Source organism: Stegodyphus dumicola, chromosome 1 (assembly GCF_044657685.1).
Source record: "Stegodyphus dumicola isolate Sdum_Otavi_A_Nest chromosome 1, ASM4465768v1".
NCBI classification, from domain to species: Eukaryota; Metazoa; Arthropoda; class Arachnida; order Araneae; family Eresidae; genus Stegodyphus; species Stegodyphus dumicola.
The window spans coordinates 199,685,942-199,698,366 of record NC_140768.1 but is presented as its reverse complement, the minus strand read 5'-3'; the positions used below and the strand labels follow the sequence as shown (position 1 = coordinate 199,698,366).

The 12,425-nt window shown below is 34.8% G+C and overlaps 1 protein-coding gene across 1 annotated transcript in view; it reads right to left on the bottom strand.

The window, feature by feature from the left end:
- The window catches only part of mib1 (E3 ubiquitin-protein ligase mind bomb 1), a 251,283-nt gene that overhangs the window by 154,550 nt on the left and 84,308 nt on the right, over positions 1 to 12,425 (bottom strand). Inside the window, exon 8 of the mRNA XM_085824668.1 lies at positions 11,514 to 11,658. Within this exon, the coding sequence (XP_085680794.1) occupies positions 11,514 to 11,658 (145 nt within the window). The remainder of the gene's footprint in view (positions 1 to 11,513; positions 11,659 to 12,425) is intronic.

The following is a 12,425-nucleotide window of genomic DNA, read 5'->3' as shown; positions in this document are numbered from 1 at the left end:
ACATGGACTGTTGCTTTTTCAGTTCTAACTTGAGCTCTTTCAACTTTTCTTCTCTCATTAATCCTTCGTAATTGTTATATTTCGATTTGTGTTGTTCGTAATGACGTTTAATATTATATAACTTTGGTGCATTAATAGTATTATTACATATCAAGCAGATTATTTTATCTTTTATTTCACAGCAAAAATATTCTAATTCCCATTTTACTTGGAATATTCTATGTTCGTCAGCGATTTTTCGTTTAATTTTACTACCACTTGGTTTTGATATAGACATACTGAATAAGGAGTACTGAATAAGAAATACTGAATACTGAATAAGAAAAAGAAGTACGGTGGTACCTCGCGATACGATCTTAATCCGTTCCTGGACCGGGATCGTATCTTAAAAAAATCGTATAATGAACAATGTAATCTTATGTAATTTAATTAATTCGTGCAACGCCCAATATATAAACACCAAAATCGTCTATACGTAATAATAATTAATCACAAAATAATATATTAAGTACCACATACACACAATAAACATTTATACCACATTTATAAATTAAAATAAACTTATAAATAAATAAAAAATAAAAAGAAAAATTAATTTCACTTACCGTAAAGTACTGTACAGTCAGCGAGGGGATAGTTTTTATTACGACACTGATAATTTATTACGCACAGCTTAAAACTTAAACACAGTAATGAAAACTTAAAATTAAATTTCTTTTAAAATTAAATTTCTTATGTAAAATTACAGACACAGTAATGAAAACTTAAAATCAATTTTTTTATATAATTTTTATCTTTTGTAATTTTTTTTGCTTTTCTTTTTTTTTAACTAACTGAACTTAAATTTGAGGTGATACATCATCATCTACACATTCCTTTCTAGTTTTCTTACTAGAAACACTCACTTCTTCACTTTCTGGGGCACTTCTCTTCGAAAAATATCTATCTAAAGAAGCCTGTTTCTGACGACTCCTCAAAATGTTTCGAAAATGACTCATACAAATGTCATTCACATTGTCCATTGCACGAGCTGTACGCATTTTTTCTGGGTGCTTTTTTTTTCAATAAAACTGTTTAAGTTTTCAAACCAACCGATGGCTTCCCGTATTTCCGTAGATGTCAGTGCCACCTCCACCTCCTCCTCAACACTCGAATGATGTTCCTCTTGAAGATCGCTGATTTGCTTCGCCTCCAATGCCTTCAAGTCGTCAGTGTTGAGTTCCTCCTTGTGCTTGTCGAGTAGGTTGTCAATGTCAGCCTCATCAACAACAAGCCCCAAAGACTTTGACAGAGAAATAATCTCCTCCAATGGAGCAGGTTCATCCCCAGCTTCTTCTTCAGTAGGGATTTCGAAACCCTCAAAGTCTCGTTCTGCAACCACAGCTGCGCAGAGTTTCCTCCATGCTGAATTCAAGGTGTGCCTTGAGACCTCACCCCATGCCTTTTCTATGATTTTTAAGCAATGGACAATAGTGACTATTCCATAACTCACGGAGTGTGAGTTGCGTGCTCTCTGTCACTTCGAAGCATCGTTTGAAAAGGTGCTTCGTGTAAAGCTTCTTAAAATTAGCAATGACTTGCTGGTCCATAGGCTGGAGGATGGAAGTGGTGTTCGGTGGCAGATAGAGCACTTTGATGAAGTCGAAGTCGGGATGTATCTGTTCTTCAAGGCCAGGAGGATGAGCAGGGGCATTGTCGAGCACAAGGAGGCATTTTAGAGGAAGACCATTCTCCTCTAAATATTTTTTCACTGCAGGTCCGAAGCAGCAATTAACCCACTCAACAAATAAAAGCCTCGTGACCCAGGCTTTAACGTTGGACCTCCAAAAGACGGCGAGCTTATCCTTCAACACATTATGTGCCTTGAAGGCACGAGGATTTTCTGAGTGGTATACCAGTAGGGGTTTTATTTTTAAATCCCCACTGGCATTCGCACATAGGGCAAAAGTAAGCCTATCCTTCATGGGTTTGTGTCCAGGAAGTTTCTTTTCTTCTTCTGTGATGTATGTACGACAGGGCATTTTCTTCCAGAAAAGCCCCGTTTCATCACAGTTGAAGACTTGTTGAGGGATGTAGCCTTCCTCGAGGATTAACTTTTTGAAGGCCTCGATAATTTCACGCTGCTCGATAATCAATTTCACGCTGCTCTGCGCGAGGGGGGCCTCGTGGTGCGCTATGAACTGGAAGTTGATCTGTCAGCACTATCGTTATCTTCAGGGCAGATGTTTTTATTTATTCGGCTTATAATTCCTTACTAAATGTAGTATTTCATCTCGATGTACTCTGTCTTTGCTATGATTTAAATCAAATTCCTCGTCATTATAAATATCACGAATACAAATCAAATAGTTTTCTGGTTGCAATTTTTTAATTTCGGCTATGCGTAATGTATGCTTTACGCATGCGCACAATGAAAGAAATGTTTAATAAAGTAAACAAATAAATATTAAGTTTTTTTTTTTTTTTTTTTTTTTTTTTTGTAAATTTTGATACCCTTTAGATCATAATTGTTCTTTATTTCAAAAATTAAGGTTTCATATTTTTAATTTTATAATTTCTGCATGCCATCTTATCAGATTTAAACTGATGATCTATAATCCGGAAAAATCAATTATCCGAAATCGTTGAAGTCCCGACGAGTCCGGATTAAAGACTTTTGACTGTAGTAGGTAGATTTTATGTCAAGTGACAAAGGTTAAAATGAGAAGTAAAATCATAATCAGAAGAATTCATAACAAAAGACTGGCTGTCGTCGCCACTGCTGCTTGCCTAGAGTTAGACCTGCTGATCAGAACAAACCTGAAAGGCCTGATGTAGGCATAGTTGGCAAGTTTTGAAAATTAGTTGGGCTTTGATGTAGTTAGTATCTTAGCTTCATGTAGAGTTCTAGGGGTTGTAACCCAGTTAATATATATTAGGAAATAGTATTTTATACTTATTTATTTCCTAACATAGACATGAAGTATAGAACAAGCAAAAGAACATTTATAAATACGAAAAATGGTATGTCCATTGGTGCACAGAACACAAGTATGGACTTTCTTGTCGCGGCCAAGGATTAGCTCCTCAACACGGGCCTTTTTCCAGGTGTGGCGAGGTCTAACATCTTGTAGTAGGATAATGTCCCCTTTCCGTATTTTATTTGTTTCAGATGGATTCCGCACTTGATGAAATGTACGCAAGTCCATCAAATATTCCTTTTGCCATCTTTCCCCTCCCAAAAAAGGAGTTTATCAAATGTTGACGATTTTTCCACATATGATTTAAATTTGTTTCAGGATTTGTGGGGCTGGAAGGAATAGTGGTTAATTTCCTTCCTATGAGGAAGTGCGAGGGTGTTAAAGCTTCCTCAGAGTCATCTTTTATTCCATATTCATGGACAATCGGTCTACTGTTAAGAGCGGCTTCAATATCACATAATACAGTGATCAAACCAGCGTCATCCAAAAGAGCCTTATTTAATGTTTTCCAAAGGCATCGCTTAATTGAGCCTATCATTCTTTCCCACCATCCTCCCCACCAAGCTGCTCGGGGGGGGGGGGGGGGATGAATTTCAATTTGATGTTGCGGTGGGCATAAAACTGTTGTGCCTTGGCAGAGGATATAGTATCCCACAATAATTTCTGCTCTTTGTCCACAGCGGAGAACATTGTGGTATTATCAGTGTACACTGACTGTATGAGGAAGTGAACGTTTAGAGGCAAAACATTGTAATGCAAGTAGGAAGACGTCAGTACACAGATCAGAAACTAATTCTAAGTGGATAGCTCGAGTTGTAGCACATGTGAAGATGACAATATAAGCTTTTGTAACGGAGTTATGATTTTTTACGTAGGATGGTCCAGCAAAATCAATTACGGTAGTTTCGAAAGGAGATGACTTTTGAATTCGCTCAGCTGGTTATGGAGCTTCTATCTGTTCACTTCTCTTTTGTTTCAGTACTTTACATGGAAGGCAAGTCTTTATCACTTTTTTAATGGCTTGTCTTGCTCTTAACTTCTGAACGAAGCTGAGAAAGTACAATCCGAACACCGAGATGATGCATTCGTAAATGTGTTTGGCGTATCAGTAGGCTTGTAAAATGATGACAACCTTCCAATAATATGGGATGTTTTTCAGCATGAGATAAATCAGAAAATTGTAGTCGACCACCAAGAAGTAGAATATTGTTCTTAAAAGGGTTAAATTGTTTTATCCTTGATTTTTTAGGGAGTGATTTTCCTGTCAACAGAGCTTCATATTCTGAAGGAAAGGATTCTTTCTGAACGGTCTGTAGCCAATAAATACGAGCTTGATTCAGTTCTGTGGCATGTAATTCACCCACTAACTTTTCTTGTTTCCTACAGTTGTGAATAAAGCGAAGAATCCAAGATGCTACACGTAACAATCGAATGTAAGAACTGTAGTTTCCAGCCTTTATGATTGGTTGAGTAGATACGATGTGAAGGGTGTGAACTTTTTCTTTCTTTGCCTCGAAGTTATGACTGTAATCTTTAGAAATAGTATCAGAATGAGGCTAATATTCTAGAGATTTGACTAACCATGGAGGTCCGTTCCACCAAATTTTCAGGTTTTTTAGTGTTGATGGTGAAACACCTCGAGAAAGTTTGTCAGCTGGATAGTCTTTGCCAGGGCAATGTCTCCATTGTGAAGGATTGGTATAGGAAATAATTTCTGTTACTTTGTTGGTAACAAAAGTTTTCCATTTGCTGGGGTCACTGTGTATCCACCCTAAAACAACTTGAGAATCACTCCACAATGTTGCATTTGATGAACAGATGTTTGTTTCAGCACAGAAATATTGCAACAATCGTGCTCTCATCAGGGCCGCCAAGAGCTCCAAACGAGGTAAGGTAACTTTCTTTATAGGAGCTAGTTTGTTGCGACTACACACTAAATTCACATTCGATTGGTCACCTTGAAAGGTAACAATGTACAGAACTGAACCATAGGCATGCTCAGATGCGTCACAAAACACATGAATAGCAAAAGGAACATGCGATGAAATCCCTATGCATCGAGGAATTTGAAGGGAGCAAATGTCATCAAGTCTTTCACAGTTGCATACCATAAAGTTGATAAATTAGCAGGTAGTAATTCATCCCACTTGATTCCAAGAATCCATGTATCTTGGAATAAGATTTTCCCAAGAATAGTAAACGGTGAAAAAAAGCCAAAGGGATCATAAAAACTAGCAATGCAGCGGAGTAACCATCTCTTTGTAAGTGGCTTGTCTGTAGAAACACAGAGGGGAAGTCTTGAATGCATGCTTCAAAGTATCAGAAGTTGTATTCCAGCCAATACCTAAGACAGTTGTTTCCATTTTGTGAGATTCTTCGTGTTTGTAGTACATCTTTGAGTTTCAAAGAGTTTGTAGCCCATTTTTCCATAGGCAATTTCATTAGAGCCATTAAATTCTTGATCTCGTGATATAGCATTACAATGCGTGATTCAGTTTCCATACTAGTAAGAAAGTCATCCATATAGAGATGTTTATCTATCATTGGTGCAGCAATTGGAAATTCTGCGATATGTTTTGCAGCCAATTCTCGTGTTGCAGCACAGAGTAAAAACGGACTGCAAGTAAGGCTGTAAACAGATATTTCATCTGTAAAAGTAGTAGGTTGAGATGAATCAGATTTTAATTCGTACCAAAAAAATTTTGTGACGTCCCTATCTTCTTTATGTAGTGACAACTGTAAAAAAGCTTGCTTACTATCATATGTAACAGCGAATTCATGCAATCAAAATCTTAGTAGACAACCAATAGATTCAGGAAGAAGATTCGGGCCAGCTTCCAAGGTATCGTTCAGTGAAATCATTCCTGGAGCATGCGAGGAAGCATCAAACTCAATTCTCCACTTGGTTTTAGATTGTGTTTTCTTTCTTACAGCATGATGAGGGAGGTAATATACTGGCTTCTTATTGTATTCATCTATGGAACAAACTTCAACATGCTTTTGTTCAATGTAATTCAGCATGCATTTGTCATATTGTGTCTTTAACACACCACTAGATGCAAGTCTTTTTTGAAGAGAATGAAATCTGTTTTCCGCTATAATTTTGTTTGCAGGCAAAGGTGTGACCAATGGTTTTCTAGGCAGAGACACAATTCTTCGATTGTCTTCAGTGCTGTAAGTTTTGTGAAATTCTGATAAAATTTCTTCACCTCGAGTATTCATGTTTCATTTTTGCGCATCTTGTATCCCTATGGAGTCTAATTCCCAGAAGCGACGTACCTGGTCATTTAAACAATCAGTTTTAACTTGCACACAAACTTGATGGACAGAAGTCTTCTCAGCAATTGTAGTATGTGTTCTTGTTCCACTAAGAACCCATCCAAACACTGACGGTACATTAACAAAAGATTCCAAAAGCTTGATTGGAGCTTCAGCGGAAACAATTTGCCAATAATGATCACCACCAATAAGTATTTCTATGGGTAGTGAAGCATCATCCGGAGGATCAGCAATTCTCAATCTTTTCTTCTGAGCAAAGTGAACTATTTCTGTTGGAGCAGTAGAATGTGTAGTATAGGAATTGGAGCTTTCAAATGCGGAGATCAAAAATGCTTGTTTGCTCCACAAACTTGAAAGTGACAGTTGAACACATCTACATTGTTCTTGTGAAGTAAAAGATTCAAATGCTTGAACTGAAAGTAAGGCAGGACTGACAACTTTAAGCTTAAGGTTTTCAATGAGGTTTGTGTGAACAAAACTTGCTTGGCTACCTCCATCTAAAATGCAGCGTGTTAATTTAGTAATGCCTGTGGGGCCAGTAACATACACACAAGCAGTTTGCAAATGTGTGAAAATTTTTTTAGGAAAGGTTATGTGATTTACAGCACTGTTTGTTATCTGCAGTTGATTATTCTGAACAGGAGGACAAATAGAAACATGATGCCTTTTCTTGCATTTAATGCATCGTGCAGTATTTTTTCTTGGGCAGTTTGAAACTCTATGACCACGGTTAGTACACAGAAAGCAGCAATTTGAAGTTTTAAGTTTCTGAACATGAGTATCATAGTCTGTAACAGTTTCAGAATATTGAGGCCAATGTCCTGTAGTATCACAAAATGAACAAAATGGTGAAATTTTCTTACGTTTGTTTACTCTTTTGGAATTGATACTAAAATTTTCTACAGTGCACTTTACGGTGTGATCAGAAAAAGACGTACCTTTAACTCTTTGTGCTGCAACTACACTTTCCACTTCTTCTGCCAAGAACTGCATCAATCTAGTAATATTACCTTCGTTTCGTTTTTCGCGCTTGGCATAGCAGCAACAAATAATATTGGGGAATGCACGAATAATTTTTGGCACTAGGATTCTACCGTATGCTTCAATATTTTCACCCAGAGCAGTTAAAGCTTGAATTCTTCTGTTACATTCTATGTAAAGATCATTTAGATGCGTAGAAGATGGGTCTTGAATAACATTTAAATGTTCTAAGTAATCTAAGTATGATTGGATAAATCGATCTTTATTTACATATCTTTCCTCAAACAATTTTTTTGTTGTTTCATAGGTGTCTCCTATTACACTAATTCCATCAACAAGGCATTTAGCTTCACCATCTAAATAACCTCTGAGGAAAACATGTTTATCAATAACAGAAAGATGTGGATTGGCATCTATAGAAGATTTAAACTGTTCCCAAAAACATTGCCACTGTTCAATTTCTCCTGTAAATGATTGTAGTTTAATTGTTGGCAATTTAACTGTATATGGTTGATTCATAAGCACTGTAGTAGGAGGGTCGCCAAATGTCATCCCTAAATCATTGGTATCCACATTCGAAGCAGTAAGATTATTAGCAGTTGGCGATAATTTATTTTGAATAATTTTTCGTGCTTTGAAAATTGCGGATTCACCAGTATCTATGTAGTTTTCACACTGCAAATTATCACTTTCATATTCATCGTCAGAAAGTTTCGTTATCTATTATTTTCATATCATTTAAAGCAGTTGTTAAGCGATTACAAATATATTCAACTTTCTCAATTGAGAAATCATCGTTCAAGGTATCAATTTCAGTAGAAAAGCGAGAAACATTACTTCGCACGGCTTTCTGCTTTCGTTTCAGTTGCATCATTTTGTCTACAGCTTCACCGGTCAGCGCCATTGCCCAAGTAGTAGAAAAGAACAAAAACAAAACTAAGTTTTAATGTCAGAAGTAAAATAATTCAGCAAGAATAATCCAACAGTATGAAGTATAAGTTCAAGGTCATGTTTCGTAAATGGTTTTTTTCGGCACCAGATATTAGGAAATAGTATTTTATACTTATTTATTTCCTAACATAGACATGAAGTATAGAAGAAGCAAAAGAACATTCATAAATACAAAAACGTAAGTGATGCCATTAACAAAAAGGGTAATGTATTTTTAATAGTTTGCTGGCTTTGCCGCAACAATATACTTTAAGGTTCCAATAAGCCACTAAAGCACCAGAGATGATAAGTTGTTTTGTATTATTTTAAGTCTCACTAGATGCGAAGAATAAGTCTTACATGAATTTTTACTTTTTATATATAAGTTTTGCATGAATTTTTACATTTTTTATCTTGTGACCATGGTAAGGATTAATGAAAGGCAATAACTTGCTTTAATATTATTTAATATTATTATTATTTTAATTATTTAAATTATTATATTATTAATATTATTAAATTAGGTAGTTAGATAACCTTAGTCATAATGGATTTACATGGCCACTATTAAATTTTATTTTCTTTTTAACAATATTTGTTAAAGAAATCACAAACTAATAAAATTTCACAGTTTAAAATACATGTAATTTATGACATCGAGTCTTAAATGGTATTAGGAAAATTACACATAAAACATTTTTGTTTTGCAGCAAGAACACTCACCAAAATATTTATCCACCTTTTTAATTTACAACCTTACCAGACATTTGGCTAATTTATATTGATTTCCTTCTCTTTAAGCATTTTTTCTAACAATTAGAAATTTGTCTCAATACGTAAACCATCATTCTCACTAGTTTTTGTGTGTTTTTTCTCCTAACTTGTCAACCTCTCCACAAGAGCTATGAAGATTTACTTGATCTGGAAAAGTTAAATAGTCCAAAACCCCTGACAGATATGAAGTAAATTATCACTATGTCTGAAAGCAAAGTCAGACAAAGGTTTAAATACACCTCTTATTTAAAAAGAACTTAGAACATAAACACATGTTCTTATGTTAAAAACAACAACAACAACAAAAAAAAAAAAAAAAAATACAGCTAGCCGTGATCTAATTAAATAAGAAGAGTCAAATTCAAACTAAAAATGTGGACTAGTGGTCAAAGAATGTGGAAAACTAAAAATGTGGACTAGTGGTTTCCAAGCTACAATGAAATTTAATTTTAATTTAAGCTGACTCAGCAACTCTATCCTCATAACACATTCAAATGTCAGCAGCGATAACGCAAAGATGGAAAATTACAAATTATCAGAGCTGACAGGAACTAGTGCAGCAAGCAAGCAGAAGTCAGAAACACACTCTGTCTTACACTCCAAAAACCTCAGTTTAAAAACCGTCTAAGTGATTTGCATTCTGGTGACAAAACAGACACGGGAAATTATAGTAAAGCCTGAAATTAGAAACAACTGGGTAATTTACATAATAAATGTACATATCTTTGAAGAATAATTCTTTCTCTTTATGTATTCAGTTCCCCCCCCTTTAAAAGTTTCCTTTTCCTTTTCCTTTTAGAAATTTTGATTTAATAAAAGATTTCCGTAATGCTAAAAAGCTAAATGTATATAGAATGTACAGAAAAAGCTGCTAATTTAATTTCTTTAGTAATATGAACATTCAGAAGAAATATGAAACATACATGGTAAGGGCCGGTTACAGAGTTGGCATAGCAGAATTTTTAGAATTTAGTGACACACCAAGCAACAAAATCTAGAAATAGCAAAACTTTTAGAATTTAGAGCAGGCATTGGAAGCAGAATTTATAAAGGCACAAGGCAACAGAATTTAGGATCCACAGATATTGCATCAGGTGAGAAAATGCCTAGCACCAGCCCTATGTATGATGTATTACGACATATTAAATGAATCTTTTAAATTGTCAGTTTCAATTTCTTTATAGTTAAAAAATACCTTTGTATAATGCCTGTTCATGTAATAAGATTAGAAGCATTTTTGACATTTTCCGTGCTTTTACCTAGTGAAAAGTAGAGAAAATAAAGGAAAGATAAACATTTTAAGAAAAAGATTCTAATATCAGAAGTAACACATTCAAATATTATGTTTTCATTGTTCTTCCATAAGTTCTCCAAAAAATAAGAAATTTATCACCAATTTCTGTAAAATACATCCAATATGTATTAATACCACGGAGACATTTTTTATTTTGTAATCTTCTAGAATGATGAGTCAATAAATCTTGCCCTCAAACCCTTGTAAACTTTCCAACCTGCAATGTCTAAAATCCCAAAGAAAAATTACCCCTACCAATTCTGTAGCAGCAAAAAGCCAGAAATACTTAGGAAAAAAATCAGATGGGAAAAGTGTAAAATTAATTTTATAGAGAAAACTGATGCATATTCTGAGAATTCTGAGACAATTACATGGGCAAAACCTCTTACCATGATATTGTATAAGTGGCCAAAATGGAACATTTTAATACAACAGTGAAAATTAAAAATGTTTTATTGTAATGTTATTTTTTAAATATAATTTCAATATATTACCATTATTTTAATGAAATTTATCAATGTCATGATGTTTTAAAAAAATCATCGAAAAATTCTCAGATTTCCGAATTTAAAATTTTTATAGAAACTGACCTTAAAATCGCTAAAATGTTGATAAATCGCCAAATTTAGACCTTTTTAATAAAAGAATTCCCATCCCCAAAAGTGAAAAGTTGCACAAGAGCTCTTTATTAGGAAAAAATTAAATAATTTTGAAATGCTTATATTTCACTTCTTGCTCAAAAACTCAAGTATCCAACCATTTATATTAGAAATATGAAATAATAACCCATGATCTCATTCAAAAAATAACCATGTTTGTCAGTGAATTGCCAAAAATATTCCTCGAAAATGTTTAATTCACACTCAAAATGGCAGTTCTAAAAACAGACAAATTTCAGATGATTAAAATTAAGGAACTTCTGCCGATTTTGGCCGAAATTAATGACTTTTAAGGACCAGAAATCGATTAAAAAAAACAAAAAAACCTAAGGACTTTTAAGAATTTTTAAGAACCTTACGAAACCTGATTTCATTTATTGGTTAAAAGAGTGAGTTAATGCATTTCAGTATTGCAGCAACACACTAAATTATGAGAAACTTAGGTTGGCATACCAAATTAATCAGCAAAATTATGTTGACATAATTTGATGGTAAAAAGTTGCTGATCTCTGTCTTAGAAGACAGCCAGAAAAATTGCAAAACTGTAGCAATGAATAAAAAATATTTAAATACAAAATTATAAAAATATTTAGCCAAAAAATATTTCCATTTGATAAAAATTATAAAAATATGTACCTCCACTAGATGTTCCAGGAATTGCTCCATCAGAAGCTACTTTAGTAACTGCAGCAGGATTGTAAGTCCATGAGGTACTACAAACCTCTACTTTTAAATCATTATCATGATAGATTTGTTGAACTCTGCCAATTTTCCCCAGAGTCTAAAATCGTAAATAAAATATACATTTACGTTTAAAACAAATCATACATGTCTTATTAAAAAAAATTATATCTGAAAAATTATATGAAAAATGCTTTATCTGTAGTAGCTTCAAACACACACTATTGTTACGTTTTTTCTGACACCAGGTGTTACATAATTTTCTTCCTTCACGTTCGTACGGGGTTCGTGAGGATTTGGAATGAATAATGACGACACTTGATGATGAAGTATCGAAACACATTTTATTTAGCCAAAATTAATCAGGACAGCTCCAATAACACGTTCACACTCATCAAAAAACTACTATAAACATGCTGACACAATCAGAGACACAGCCTTCAGGTTATCAGGCTATAACAGTGGAGACAGCTCCACTGACTGCAAAGCACCAGAGTACAGCTCCCGACTCTGCTCGGTCGTACTCAGGACTCCACGTATTCTCGAGACTCTCAATGCTACAATTCGTGATGCACTCGACGACACACAGAGCACGGCTCCCGATTCTTCGGTTCAGTCATTCCAGAGCTCAACACTCTCTCTTGACGATGCATTAACCGCAAATTATCCCACCATTTATATTAGAAACACTATTACACTAAAAGACTCTTCGATGCACTTGGCACTTGCTGGTCGGCTGTTAGCTAGATCGTCTCCGCACAGACTTACTAGATGAGGCAAACTAACTCGCACTCTAGACGAGGCACTAAGTCGCCCTCTTGACGAGGCACTCTGACTCACCCTTTCGACGAAGCACACTCTGACTGC